General features: G+C 40.8%; 1 protein-coding gene across 6 annotated transcripts in view; it reads left to right on the top strand.

Moving 5' to 3' along the window:
- Positions 1-13,730, top strand: part of SH3KBP1 (SH3 domain containing kinase binding protein 1) — a 219,591-nt gene extending 205,861 nt beyond the window's left edge. For all 6 annotated transcript variants that reach the window (XM_069784796.1, XM_069784795.1, XM_069784794.1 and 3 more), the window contains 5 exons: positions 4,854-4,963; positions 6,307-6,432; positions 8,826-9,097; positions 10,502-10,565; positions 12,657-13,730. In XM_069784796.1, the coding sequence (XP_069640897.1) occupies positions 4,854-4,963; positions 6,307-6,432; positions 8,826-9,097; positions 10,502-10,565; positions 12,657-12,698 (614 nt within the window). In that variant the 3' untranslated portion in view covers positions 12,699-13,730. The remainder of the gene's footprint in view (positions 1-4,853; positions 4,964-6,306; positions 6,433-8,825; positions 9,098-10,501; positions 10,566-12,656) is intronic.
- The last annotated feature ends 826 nt before the right edge of the window (positions 13,731-14,556 follow it).

Below are 14,556 nucleotides of genomic sequence, written 5' to 3'. Positions count from 1 at the left end.
TCAGTTTTCTTGACCTTTCAGTTCTTTCTTGGCATCTTCTGAATCGTTAAAAATAAAATCCTTATGAGGGCACTGGCAAGTGCTTAGGAAAGCTCATTATGGCAGCCTTCTACATTCAGCTAGTAAAGCGATAAAAGTCAGGGTCGAAATGGGAAAGGATAACCGTACACTTTGGGAAAGGTGGCTGTCCAGTTGCTGTCCTGGGAAGCCAGGTGAGCTAAGCTGTTTCCCTCCAGAGCAAAGAACCGTGCGGGCAGGTCTCCCCGGCACATCACTGTTACGCTCCTGAACACAGTAACCCTGCAGCCAGGGAGCCCTCCTGCTAAAAGTGCATTACCCAAATCTCAGAGAAGAGTCTGCAATTCATTACGGGTGAGATTCTGCTGCCCTGACCCTGGCTGGGAGCATGGCTGTGTTCCTTGAAGGGTACGATGCTGTTCAGCATGGGGAGGGTAGCAGAATCTGGGCACTTGAAGTAGCTAAAATAATTGTGGTCTTCTGAAAATTCCCAGTAATATTCAGATTGTTGTTTGAGCTGCTTTTTAATTAGGGCTATGTATTGAATGGACATTAGTGCAGAAGATTCTGTCTGCAGTATCTCTGTCTCATTTGATAGCTTTCAGGATTATTGCATTTAAAGACAGTATACATACCATTTCACAAGCCTATTGTCAATCTTTTAAATGTATTGAAAATGATTATGAAATGAAATCTGTCTCTGTGGCTTTTGTGACATTATCTTCTTCAAATGAATTGAACACCACCTTTGCCTCGTTTCTTCCAGCCCTGCTGTATTTCTGGTCTATGACGCCTCGTCATTAGCATTCTGAATGTCTTGATTCTGCTATTATCCATCACTTTCCATTTCAGTTTTCTCAAGGTGAAATCTCTCTGCTAACTCAGAAAGCTTTCTGTCTTCATTATGTATAAGTTACTTTGCCCAAAGACTAAAAAACCTGAACGTAAGATAAAGGTAAGGCCTAGCCACATTTTTTGCCAGAACAGTAAATGCAGGGGGTAAAAGGGGTAAGGAAGGAAGCATAAACATTTAACTTTTTCCTTCTGGGTTTTTTTTTGGCGGGGATGGGGGGTCAATTGAAGGTTATTTTCCAAGAAGGTGCAAGTCTAATGAGCTGAGAACGTTTTCCTTGCATAACTGTTTTCCTGGATCTGGGCATTTTTTTTAAAAACACCATCACCGTGCTTTAAATAACCATGTCTCCAAATGAACTTAGCAATGGGGAAAAATATCCTATTCTTAACTGGCTTGGAAGGATACCAGGGAATAATTCTTGCACAGCTAACGTTTTTCATATTCATTAAATGTGTTTGCTCAGTAAGCCAGACACTGTATTATGTCTACTACACTACTATATTAGAATTACTCTGATGTCTTTCTTCCCATCTTATGAATTACTTCATGAATTACCAGCTTGATCAGTGAGACAGTAATAATGATGAATGCATCTGTTTATTTGCAGAACAAGTATCAACTATTTTTTAATTAGGGAGTGGCACTGTTAATTGATGGGTGCCCTCTATGTTCTATGTGTTCAAGGGAACCTTCCTTACTGTTTATTATTACTAGACATAGAGAAAGCTGGAGCAGTGCAGAGTACAGGTCTGCCTTCCTGGCAGTTGACATGGCTGTGAATACAGTAGACGGGACTTTGTTTTTAACGGCGATCCATTTGGTCCAGCTCAGGAAGGTTTTACATTTTGTTTAGTATCTAAGTTTAAGCTCCCAACTTCTGATAGCTACAGAAATACAAACTAAAATCAAATCTCTGCATTTAATGACCTTAGTGAGTAATATAGTCACACCCATATAACCTTGCTTTCCATCAGCAAAAATTAATCAAATAACAGCATGAGTGAATTCATTACTGAACCTACAGTATAGATGACAGTAAGGCAGAGGTCTCTTGAGTGGTTCTGTGCCTCATTTGACTAGTTACCAGTTTACTAGATGGGAATTTTCCTGAATGAATATCTCATAGGTGATGACCGTGGAAGGTGGCAATAACCTTAGATGCAGAGCAGATTTGGGAGCAAGAACCACATCTAAATAAGGAGAACAAACAGGGGGGGGGATAAAGGGCATATGGAAGTACTGGAAATGGATTTACTATTTTAGCATTGTACCTTGTCCCTTACACTTAAATAGAATTTCATTTATAGTATCAGCTGAATGGCTGTGATTTCACTAGTTTGGCAGCAGATTCTACCTGTGGAGCCTTTCCAACCTCTGCTCTGTTCTTTTTTTAAAACTCAGTGCAGGTATAGGCTGCTTTAGTTTGTTTTTCTAGCTATCAGAAATGCATTCAGAAGTGCAAAAAATGGATCATTCCCAATATTTCTTGATAATAGAAGCTTTGCACAGAAATGTTCATCTTTCATGGTATTCTTAAAATGCGTGGAGCAGATTTTATCTGCAAGCACTCATGGGTCTCAAGGACACATTTTACAGTTTAAACATGAATATTTGACTATTCTTATCAAACATAGAACTCTAGGTAATTATTAGTTTATTTAAGCCCAAACCCCCACGCTGAATTAATGCCTTCACTATTTTTTTCCTTGCTTGTTTTCCATATTAGTGTAGATACTTACCTTTTGTAAGAACAGAGGAAGGGACAGTGGCACGTACCATGGGAGCAGCAAGACAGAGAGAGGGAAGTCACGCACTGGAAGCCTTCCCAGGCTGCGGCCGGACTCCAGCCAGTTTGCTGCCCCGCGAAGCTGGAGCCTGCTCTTCCTCTCAGTTTTAGCAGCTTGTATCGGTCCTCTGGTACTGATCCCGATCCTCCCTTCACCATCGGTAGTTGTGTGGCTGGGCACATGCTGTTGGAAAATGAGCCGGATTAAAACTAGCTCAGGAGAAAAAATAGTAAAACCATTTAGGTGGGAAGGAGTGGCTGGGACAAATGGAAGGATTGCTTCCGCCTCCATTTGTACTCGTGTATGTGAGCTTCACGTGTTTATAGACGAGTGTATATTTTTGATGACAATATATTCTTGCTGTGCAACTTAAAGTAACACAGTGCTGAAAATTCAGACAGTGTATGAAAATACATCACTGATTTGCTGTGTAATCTTAAGCAAGTCATTTAGCTATCACCTCATGCGTCAGCTTCAAACTGGATATTACTGGAAACCAGCTCTTATATTTGCATTTTTTTTCCCCAGAAAATACATTTTTACTTCCGTTTCTCCTCTCCTGAAACTCTGAAGTTCTTTAGGACTCCAGATAGGTTTTGTGCAGTCTGCTAATGCTAGCTCGTTTCTACTGTAGCCCCACCTGACTCGTCAGGTACAGTTGAGGCTTTGGATTGCCAAATTCCCATTGACAGACTTTGTGACCTACCTTTGGACATAGGTTGCAACAGTCAAGAAAAAAAGCAATGAGAAAAATACCTGGTAGAGGACAGTGGGGTCACTGGTTATAAATAGGAAGAGTTGCTCCAAAAATAGAGTAGTATGTGGAGGTGAATAACCTCAGACTATTTCAGGGCTATTGAAAGAGGTCTCTTTTTTCCTTCTTCTTCTTTTTTTTATCTCCCAGAGATAGAAGAATATTGCTGAATAAGGAATGTCTGATCCCATTTACTTCCCAGCTGCCAAATCATGAGTACTTGGAATCAGTTTAAGTGTCCTTCAGTACATATAGTTTATTGCATAGGCCCATTAATTCATTTGTTTTTCCATTGTGCAATTTTGTATGATGGTCGTAATACAGCAACAAAGCTCAATCTCCAGAGATTCATTGTTCTGTAACAGTTCTGAAAATTAAGTGCCCAATATCTATAACTATTAACTTAAAAGCTATTTCTTCCTACATGTGTGCAATGAAAAATAGTCTCTGAATAATGAATATCATTCCAGTATTTGATTCACGTCTGAAAGTAATTTTACAGAATTTTGATTTATCTTGTCAAAAATACCTCTTGTATGTTTTCTGACTCATTTCTGCTTAACATATGCAGTAGGGCATTTTGAAATGGCAGTGAGTGAAACTGATATAACCCATAAAAATAGATGAATGGTGTTAAGCCATTTGATTCAGGCACGTAATCACGAGCTGGAGTATTCCTTCAGCCTCCGCATCGTTCTTTCATGTAAACATGCTAGCACGTGGCTGTATTCAGTAAACACTTCCCCAGTGCATTTCGCTAGCCGTGAAGATGGTCAGTACCACATTTGAGCAGACCTGTTTTTCCTGGGCTCTGTACAGCTTCAGGAGCCTGTCAGAGTTTTTACTTACCATAGCCTCTGGACTACTGGGGGGAGATATTCCTCTCACCCACAGCTACTGGAAACTGTGCTACCTCCAGCTGCGCGTGTCCGGGATCCTGCAGATCACTTCCAGCTCCACCATCCGCATTCCATGCTCCCCTAGGCAATTGCTGCAGGTGCAGCGCTGACAGTACAGTTCTTGAGACAACGCATGCACTGTCTTATGTCTCCAGTTATTCAGGAAAAAAAAAAAATTACTAACCCCTCTAATAGCAAGATGGAAATTTTGAAACTGTTTATTCCATGCCACAGGACCCATGTTGTCATTTAGCTTTCACTATGCTGAAAACAAAGCCAAAGGCTCCCCTATACGTTCCCCCTCTACTTTATTGTGTTTGAGGTGGAAGGGTAATTCTGCCTGGCAAGGGTGACTGGATAACAGCTGCCTTTGACTTCCAGGTTTTTTTAGTGCCATCGTGGTGGCTTAGTGTGTGCAGAACACTGTGACACAATGGAGAAAATGGGATTTGATTTCTTTGAAATTAGAAAAAAATTGTGATTCTTTCCTTTTGAGGACAATTGCCAGCAAACCAAATCAATTCTGTTTTATTTTTAAGACTTGGAAGGTTTTGACTCTGTAATACCAATTGCTGAGAAGCTTAATCATCCAACCACAACCAGACCAAAAGCTACTGGCAGGCGACCACCCTCCCAGTCTCTCACATCTGTAAGTTAATTTTCCTTTTCTTTTAAAAATATTTTTTTCTGATCTTTCCCCCCCGCCCCCTATTTGTGTTCCCTGGTGGTTTTACTACGTTTGCACAGCCATTCCTTCACATGTACAGTGAGGCAGAGAGATGCAGCTCAGGAAAACTAGTGTCAAAAGGCTGACAGTGTTTTGAATACTGATGTTTAAAACGTTCCCTCCCTCATAAGATTTGTACCCCCTTATTTGGGTGCTGCCAAGTATTCCTTGCCAACCATGACTGAGGCCAGAAAAAGCCTTTGTAAAAATCTTTGGAATAAACTAGGCTGTGCTAAGTATTAAGGATTTTGAAGGTGTTTCCCAAAAGAAGCGTTTCCCTTGGTTTCTCTAGAATATTTACCAGATTTTGAGGACGAACAGACCATTTCAGCCTACAACAGCTCTCCTTGAGCCATCATGTGTTTCTTCTCGTTACATTCACAATTGTAAATATAAGGGTGATTCAAATTTCACTCTCTAATATGTATCTTTAGACCAGTTGGTCTCATAAACCATACTTTGGAAGCCACTGCTTAGTTTTTCAGTGTCTTTTTCTTTGGGATTTGGGGTTTGTTCATTTCTGTGCTTTTTTGCATTCTGGAACATCAGAATGAGAACAACTACTGATGGTTACCTCTGTTTATGTTGCTGAAGAAAAACAGAGTGGAGGGAAACAAAAAGGATTATGGTGAAACTAATAGAACACAAAAAAGAAAGCTTTCAAAATTGACCACGTACATAAATACAGACCCATAAAAGACAAGTAAAAAGGTTTTTCTTCCCCTGTCAGCCCTATGGGGGAAGGAACCAGGGGTGGAAAGAACCTTCCCCGTTTGCACTTCTACCAAGAAGCCGTGCACAAGGCAGCCCTGCCGTGCCACCAGCGTGCGAGGGGAGCAGCCAGGTGAGCCCTGCCCTGAGCACAGCCACGGCAGAGCTGCCCAGGGACAGAGCTGGCAGCCCGCAGCACCCGGCTCTGCGTCCTCGCCAGGGGAGGTGCAGCTCTTCTTGTGGACAGGAGGCTGCTTTCATCTTGTAACGCAGTGCAAGGATGGCAATTAATGTTGAATCCAACCCTCGAGTACAGCTTATTTCGTGAACGCTTTGAAAGCATTCTAGCCTTGAAAATAAGATGTCAAAAAGGGGGGTGAAGGGGAGGGAGAGTCCTGATTTTACGTATTGTTACTTTGAAAATGATAACTAAAAAAAAAATAAAAAAATTCACTGCATAAATGCTTTTCTTCTTCCTTCGTTAAGTTCTTGTACAATGAAAATACCTGCTTTTTTTTCTCCCTCTCTTGTGGTGTGCATGTTTGTCTACATAGTCATCCCTTTCAAGCCCTGATTTCTTTGACTCACCAAGTCCTGAAGACGAGAAGGAGGAACATGTTTCCATTACTCACAAAGCTATTGAAGCATCAAGGAAATCAAGAACGGTTACAATATCACAAGTAAGTTAATTGGAATGCCTCTGCTTAACCTTATCACGTGCATCTTCTTTTTTTAAAACAGTATTTTATTTTTTTTTAATTTAATTCAACAGTCAGGGTTACTAAAGATTGTTCTGTGTTTGAAATGCAAGTCTAAAGTGAATTGCACAGTTAAAATGTCTCCATAACCATACTGTGAAAAAAATCTTTCTAGTATAAATACATTTCACAGAATCAGAGAAGCTAGGGAAATAAATTTTAGAAACAAAGGCCCTTTTTTTGCAGCTGTAAATTGAGTTTACATTAGAAGTGTCTGTAAGCAGAGAAAATACAACTCTTTGACCCACTCTAATAGTATGTAGATTTAAATTTGCATGTATAATTGCTTTTTATACTGGTATAATTGTGTTCATTTTATAGGCTTTTGCCATTTTTACTGTGTATTGGTAGAAAACCACAGGATGATCGAATATTACAGAAAAAGTGTGTAGATCAGGCTTCAGAGGTTGGAGCTAGTTTTTAGTACATAAGGATACCTTTAATATTACAACTATTACATTCTAATAGTGTAACAAACGTATTTGAAAGATGAAGTCACGCACTTCTGTGATCAAGTTGTGAGGATAATGTTTTGTTACATAGCTCCCTCTTCTGGGAGCCCTTGCATTACGGAATACTCTTGGGCCAACATTTGTCAATTAGATGCTGGTATGCCAAGGATGTAGATGTTCCTGTAAAACAAGATGACTGCTGCCAGAAAGTAGCTGCTAGAGGCTTTAATGTTGATAGCCAGTTAAGCACTGGAATAAGGGGCTCAGCGTGGATGACTCCCGTTGTGCCTTGCTCACTTGCTCCAGGTTTGAGCTCAGCCGGACGTCTCTTTTCAATCCAAAGGAAACTTGCATCTACTGATATAAGGATTATTATGTATGAAAGATCCATTTATAGGTACACATTACTCACACATGCACACACATATATAAAAAATGTGAAAAGAACATTATTAAGGTGATGAAGTCAACCACTCAAGCCACTGGCGTGATTCAGCTTTCTTGTGACTATAACGCCACTTTTATTTCTGTGGTCGTGCTGTTTTTTCTGCAGAATACTTTTTTTATGCAGTGCTTGCCCAGGACAGGTTCTGTACTCAATCATGCTCCTGTAGTGGGGAAGACTGTTTTTTGCAGAACTCGGTGGATCCTGCTCTGCCCTCCCCATCACACTTTCTCCTAATTTCATCTGACCACTAACTTTTCTCTCAGTTACCTTGTCCAGCTAATGCCACTACCCCAGTCCCCCAGTCCTCACTTACAATGTGTCTTTGCATTCCCATACCATTTTTTCTCAATATCTTACCCTATTTGCCATTCAACTTCAGTATCTCTTTTCCTGAGATAGACTTGGAGGGTTGCCTAGTGCTTTTTCTTACTCTTGGCCAAATCAGATTTTCAGATACTCCTGGTAGCTGTCGTATAATGCACACATTAACATTGCCAAATAACAATATGATAAATAATTAAGACTCACCTTACTTGCCATTGTGCTAACTGTACTTGTACACTTCGGTGTATGCAGTGAAGTAGGTAGTGGTGTATGGTAGATGGACTTCAGATTTTCTATGCCTTATCTAATAAGTAGAGCACTGGATTGCAATTCAAGAAGCATGGGATCCTTCTGAGCTATAGCCACATGCTTCCAGGGTAACTCGGTTAATGCTGCGTTTTTCTGTTAAGTTTATGGAGGAATAAAGAGCCATCGGTAGTTAATGGGAATTGACAGAAGCTTCAGTTAACAAAGGATGGTACAATACATTTATTTCTTACATTATCATTTTGAAGCCATGGGATTTTGGTTTTTTTTTATATCATACCAACAAGCAAACTGAAGGAATATTTTGCTATTTTTGTGATGCTAAGGGCAACGTGTAACACATTTTTTTAATTTTTAAAAAAAATTGGATGTTGAAGATTCCTTCAATGGTTAGTTGACGATCATAAATTTAATCTGCAAAAAAATACAACTCGGATTCTTGATCATGCAGTTTTGTGCTCTGCAGGAGACGTCCATGGGTGTAGGTATGTTCTCACAAACTTCTGACAGAAACACTGAGCGTCTGTCCCTGGTTCATTTCACTGCTAGGTCTGAGATCTTGGAAACACTTATTGCTGACTGGTTGTAGCAACTGTGGAAAGCCTGACCGAAGCTGTCTGAACTTCTGCATCCCAGCTAGAGCCCCTCTGATGTACATGTACAAAGAGAATGACTAATTGTTATATTTATTAAGCTTTGACCAAAACTGTCCATGTTTGACATGGACTTCCAACATTATGAAAAAGCAGCGAAACAATATTTGTTAGAGGTCTGATTTTCATAAAGCTTTCTCCAGACATTAAATGTTACTCTTTTTGTTGCAGGTGTCTGATAATAAAACTTCCTTACCTCCAAAACCAGGAGGTTTGGCTAGTGGCAGTAATGTGCAACCATCACTATCCCCTTCACCGTCACCTGGATTTCACTCCATTGCTATGGGAACAACAGGCCACAGGTCAAATTCCCCATCCCTGTTTGGTACTGAAGGAAAGCCAAAGACTGAGCACTTGAGCCAAGGTCAGACTGCCCTGGAGGAGCTGAGAACACAAATTAAGGAGCTAAGAACCATCATTGAAACCATGAAAGACCAGCAGAAGTAAGTACTGCAAATCACAACTGCAGGTGGGATGCATCCGTCCATGCATGGTGGTGGCAGTTCCTTCCTGACCTTGCCTTCATGTCTGTTACTCTGCACAGTGTGCCTTTGTGTTTGTGAGTGATTTTTGTCTGACAGAACACGTTCGGGGTGAGAAGGTCAGGCAAAAAGATTGGCACTATCCATCTGTAACTGCTTTTTTTTCCTGTGTTATGACATAAGCAGATGTTTGTGGGGTGTTGAAAAATTTAAGTTACAAGCTATAAGTGGTGAATAAGCTTCTAATGTGGTTTTATTTGCCAATAACTATTTGGGAACTCATGTGCATTGATCGTAATAAGGGGCGCATTTGTTCTAGCTGTAGTAGGAATTACTACAAGTTCCTGAAATTATTAAATCGATTTGTTGTTTGACTGTTAGCACATTTTCCCATGAAGCTCATATTACTAAAGAAGTAACTGAATTGTCATTAGGACATTTGAAGACCTTTGTGTTTATGACCCTGAATCTTAATATTTTAGTGTTGGGCATCTTTATTTTCTTTAAGCTGCTCATTTCTTAGGAGAAACTGGGGCTGGCATGTAGCTTTTGCTATTCCTGAGAATATTTAATGTTTTGGAAGCTAAACCTTCACTTACATCGTCAGTTGTGTGTAGCCCAGGCAGGAAAAAGAAAAGGGAAAGCAGCATGCAGAGACTGTGGCGGAACAGAGGTGTGCCGGGAGTTTGGGAGAAGATGCGGGAGGGCATGGCTGAAGCTGGATCTAGCCAGCGAGCCCCACGGCTTCGCCTCTTAGGCCGACCCCTGCTCCTCCGGTCTCCCCGGCCCTTCTCGCAAGGGCTGCTTCCACCTACTGGTTTCTGTCTTAAGGTGAGATCAGTCAGTGGGGACATGAGAAGGTGTCTGCTCTTCCCGACAAAGAAGGATGACAGCAAATCCGTATTGGGGATCGTTAAGTCTTTAAATGAAGTTGAAGGTTACATTGCATTGCTGGCGTAAACAGCTTTTCAGGGGGTTAAGTATGGGGCAGGATTTGTGTTACCCGTTCCTACAGCCCACCAACAGCCAATCCATCTCCATTTTGTATGGAAAAAAAGGCAACCGGGTGCTGATGCCGTGTTGATACTGATAGTCCAGAGCAAAGCCTGTGGATGCAGGGCTGTTGGGAGGAAATATATTATGCATTAGCCACATGGGGTGTGGAGGGTACTGTCCTTACTATAGAGAGTCTTACTTGTCTGTAGTATAGCATACAGTATACAAGAGTAGGCTGACTTTAATTAGTTGTTCAGAGGAAAAAAGGTAACTAGTGAAGCAGAGAAAATATGTCTCCAGGAGGTGATCTTTTGTATTTTACTAGTTTAATTGTTTACATTCCAAGCTTTTTTTGCATTCTTTTAACAGAAAAGAGATTAAACAGTTGCTGTCTGAGTTGGATGAAGAAAAGAAGATCCGTCTACGATTGCAGGTACTTAAATTATTTATAATGTTATGGAAGTATCGCCAGCTTTGATTTAGCCTCAGGGTATGGGACATAAAACTCTGCTAAGGTACTTAGATTCGAGTGAATCAAAAACTACTAACATCTCTGAAAGGGATATACCTGTTCCCTTCATAGTGTTGCCAGTCTGTGTCATATACATTGCAATACTGGGTTCTTACTGAAAAGCCTGATAATTATCTAAAAATCTATAGGCACAAGTACACAAAAAAAAAAAAGAAACACAATATAGGATTCAAACTATGATATTTTTTAGTCTCAGTTCTAATGGTTTGATTTTGTCACAAATGAAATCATGTCTTCTTAAATTATTTGCTCTTTCTCAAGGCTTTATATTTTGTAGTAGGCTTGTCTTAGCGTTGATATGCTTGGAATATTATTTCATATAGCAAGATTTTTATGTCTGCTTTACAGACTGTACGCAGGTTGTCTTTACTAAAGCATCCTAAACAATATGAAAGAAGGTGCTCTGATGAAGAGCCCAGTTACTGCTGCCGTAGTTTCTATAGTACCTGAGCTCTAGATGTTGTCATGCTGGCTTAGTCATTTGCCAGGTAGCACACTGCCCTACTTGTGCGAGAATCATGGAGCTGGGCCTTTGCTAGCATCATTGACTGTGCTGCTTTGATATGAAATGATGCTGCAACTGCTTTTCTGGGTTTGGGAAAGTGATTTGGACAACTCCCTTAACAACATGCTTTAACTTGGTCAGCCCTGAATTAGTCAGGCAGTTGGACTACATGACTGTTGTGGGTCCTTTCCCCTACTCCATTCCATTCTATTCTATTCTGATGTACTGGATAAGTGGTTTAGTATTCATTATATTTTATATTTTTATGGTATAGGTCAACTACTTTTTTCTTTGTACTAGGGATAGAAAAGCGAATTGTGATTTCCCTGGGCTGTTCCTGCTCAGTGAAGTGCTTGGGAACATGGAAAAGGGTGGCAGAACTGGGGACCATCAATGTCTGCGCTCCAGGGCTGCCTAAAGGACTTTATGTGTGCAACCACATAGGAGTATGGCTTCTAGTAACACACAGTTCATGTTCAGCTAAAATTGAAATTTATTCAGATAAAATCAATGAACATTTTTGATAGCAGTTATTGATTTAGTCTAACAGACCACACTGTTCAGAGGTCTGGATTCTACCTCCAAGGATGGCTTTACATCTTTATACAGAAACCTGTATTGATGGTTTTAAAATGGTGATCTCATAGCTGAATGCTTTTACTCCAGTTCAAATGTTGCTTATACTGGTAGATGTTCAGATGCTAGCTGAGGTGGCATTACTAGCTTTACATGAAGATGAGAGTTCAGCAAAGAAAAGTTGCATTAGTTTAAGAGTGCTCCGATAGTCCTAAGGTAGCACAGCTCTCAGTCCATGCATTAAAGAAGACTGCCTTGAGGCCACGGCGCAGCTGAGCACTGTGGGTGTGTTTGAATAAATCCAGTACCTACACCTCGGGGTTTCCAGTCTCTGTCAGAGGGGCCAAGTGTACAACTAGGGCCAGTGATGGTTTCAGCCACATCCTTTTACCACATGGCTGTAGATCCATCAGAGCCCTTAAGGTGCCTGGACCAAGCTTGATGGGTGTAGAAGGCAACCGCCATCCATACAGCAAGAACCATCCCTATAGGAGAGGAACAATAGGTTTTGCGCCTCAGCTACCAGTGCTCACAGTCAGCAGTTCAGTTTACTTGTGCCAGGTGTAAGTGCAGCAGCTGGTACACGGACACAGTGCTCATTCTGCAAGTAATTCCTGGCAGCGAGCTGCGTGGCTTGTCAAAGTTGTAATTTAAAGCGTTTGAAAGGTCTCGTGGCACATTCGATGGCTGCACTTGTCAGGCTCGGAGGGGAGGAAGCCGCGAGTCGTCACCTTATGCAGCTGAGAAGGTGACCTCAATTTGTGAAATCTGTGGAAATAAGAGTAGTATAAAACCCATACTCGACACCTGTGGACAAGACGGAACATGTGCTTTTCAAGCAGCACCAACTGTGCCTCAGTTTGTTAAAGCATCTGATTTCATCACAGTTTTGTTGTTTGGGTTTTTTTCAGATGGAAGTTAATGACATAAAGAAAGCTCTTCAATCAAAGTGAATACTTGATAGGTGGAATATTGCATTATTCTTCATGACTGAGACTCAAATTTATGCCCCAGCCAAAATAACTTTGTGCCAAATGATTTAAGAATTGCCTCAACATCCCTTTATTTGAAGGATTAGCACAACAGTTTTTGATAGCACAACAAAAATACCAACAACGAGGACAAAATTCCCACCCGAAGCAGTGCTGTGCGGCACTAGTTGTGACTGAAATTGATCTTCTTGTGCTAAAGGCTCTCTACTTCAATATCTAGGTGAAATGAAAACTCAGGCAGTTTAGTCCATAGTGGTACTATTTTGATGATATTTTTCCATAAATAAAGTGTATTTCAGATTATCTGTTTACAAGCTTTATGATTTTGACTTTTGGTTTTTAATTGTCTTTTGTCACAGATTTTAAAATGTTTGTACTGCATATAGCCAGGAATGAATGTTAATGTTGGGGCTGGAGGGATTATTTTTGCTTCGAGATAGAACAGCCTACTTTTTGTTCTGGTTTTAAGTTCTGTTAAATATGCAATTTCATGTCCCCAGATCCCCTACAGTTTAAACTTACGTTGTGTACAGAAACGTATTTACAAGAAGGAAACAAACCAACAGAAATCCGGTCTTTGCAATGATTTGTGCCTTTCTTTGCCACACACTGACTGGAGCCGGTTGCGAGCCAGGTCTCCCCGATGTAGCTACCACGACGACTCGTGTCCCCGTGCCCGGCGGAGGTCACCTTCTCAGCGTACAGCTGCTCAGTCGGTAGAGCCAGGTTTGTGCGAGGTGGCAGGACAAAAGGGCGCAGCTGAGAGCAGCTTTGTCTTGAGCAGCTGTGGCTTTTTAGCTTTCCTGGTTTTGATAGGCCTCTCCCTCAACTTGAATGTTCATGTCCGCTTGATTTTCGTTAGATGATTTAAACGCCCGCCTCTGTCCCCAATTTTGCACAGAGTGAACAGAATATGCATTATTAAAGCAAAAATAAATAAAAGTAATCTATAAAACGTGAATAAAAAGTTGTATTATTTCATGCACAAAGTTCTCTATTGTGTGATATTGTTTCATTTGTTGTTTATGTGGTATTGTTTGCTACATCATGTTGTACACTTACAGACTGATACACTTTACAGTCTGGTTTTGCAGCAGGACTTTCTTTTCATCATTTTATTGAACCTGAGGCTCTTTTCATTTCCTCCAGTTTCTATGTTTGCTTTTGTCCTTTCAAAATAAGGTCTCCCGTTTTTTTGTTTGAGGTTTCGTGTGTTCTTTACTAGCCGCGGAGTATCTCATACCTTGTCAGCAATCTCTGTTGAGCTTATACAAAGCATTTAAATAATGGATATTTTTGCATAGCATGGAGTGAGTGGGTGAGTGATGTTGGTGATGCTTCAGGGTGACAAAAAAAACCCACACAAAGGATCTATTTGTCATCTCATCAGATGCTAGAGCTGGCTCCAGCCAGCATATCGTGTTATCACGGCTAACCCCCCTGCCTGCCAGGAGCTGGATGAGACGTAGTGTTCAGCTGGCTGGTCACCTTCACACGTGGTTGGCAGAGTTCCCATAATCTTTTTGATATGCATAGATACATAAAATACACGCTCCACCGTACCCGAATCTTGCTTTATGGGTCTCAACTGGCAATACAGAACCTGACCGTGGGGATGATTTCCTCTGCCATAGCATCTGCTTCTGTTGTAACAGTGGTGTCTGAGACTGACAGATCGGATAGTGAAACTTGAGAATTTTTTTTAAAGTCCCAATACATTGCTCAGTGTACTCAAACAGAAGCACTAATAAAATATTTTATCACTGAAATGCCCTTATTTAACATTTCTAAATAACCGCATTAAAATATTTTTGTACAA

Source organism: Haliaeetus albicilla, chromosome 6 (assembly GCF_947461875.1).
Source record: "Haliaeetus albicilla chromosome 6, bHalAlb1.1, whole genome shotgun sequence".
In the NCBI taxonomy this organism is placed as follows: Eukaryota; Metazoa; Chordata; class Aves; order Accipitriformes; family Accipitridae; genus Haliaeetus; species Haliaeetus albicilla.
Note: the sequence above shows the minus strand (reverse complement) of the source record. Positions and strands in the feature narration are given on the sequence as shown.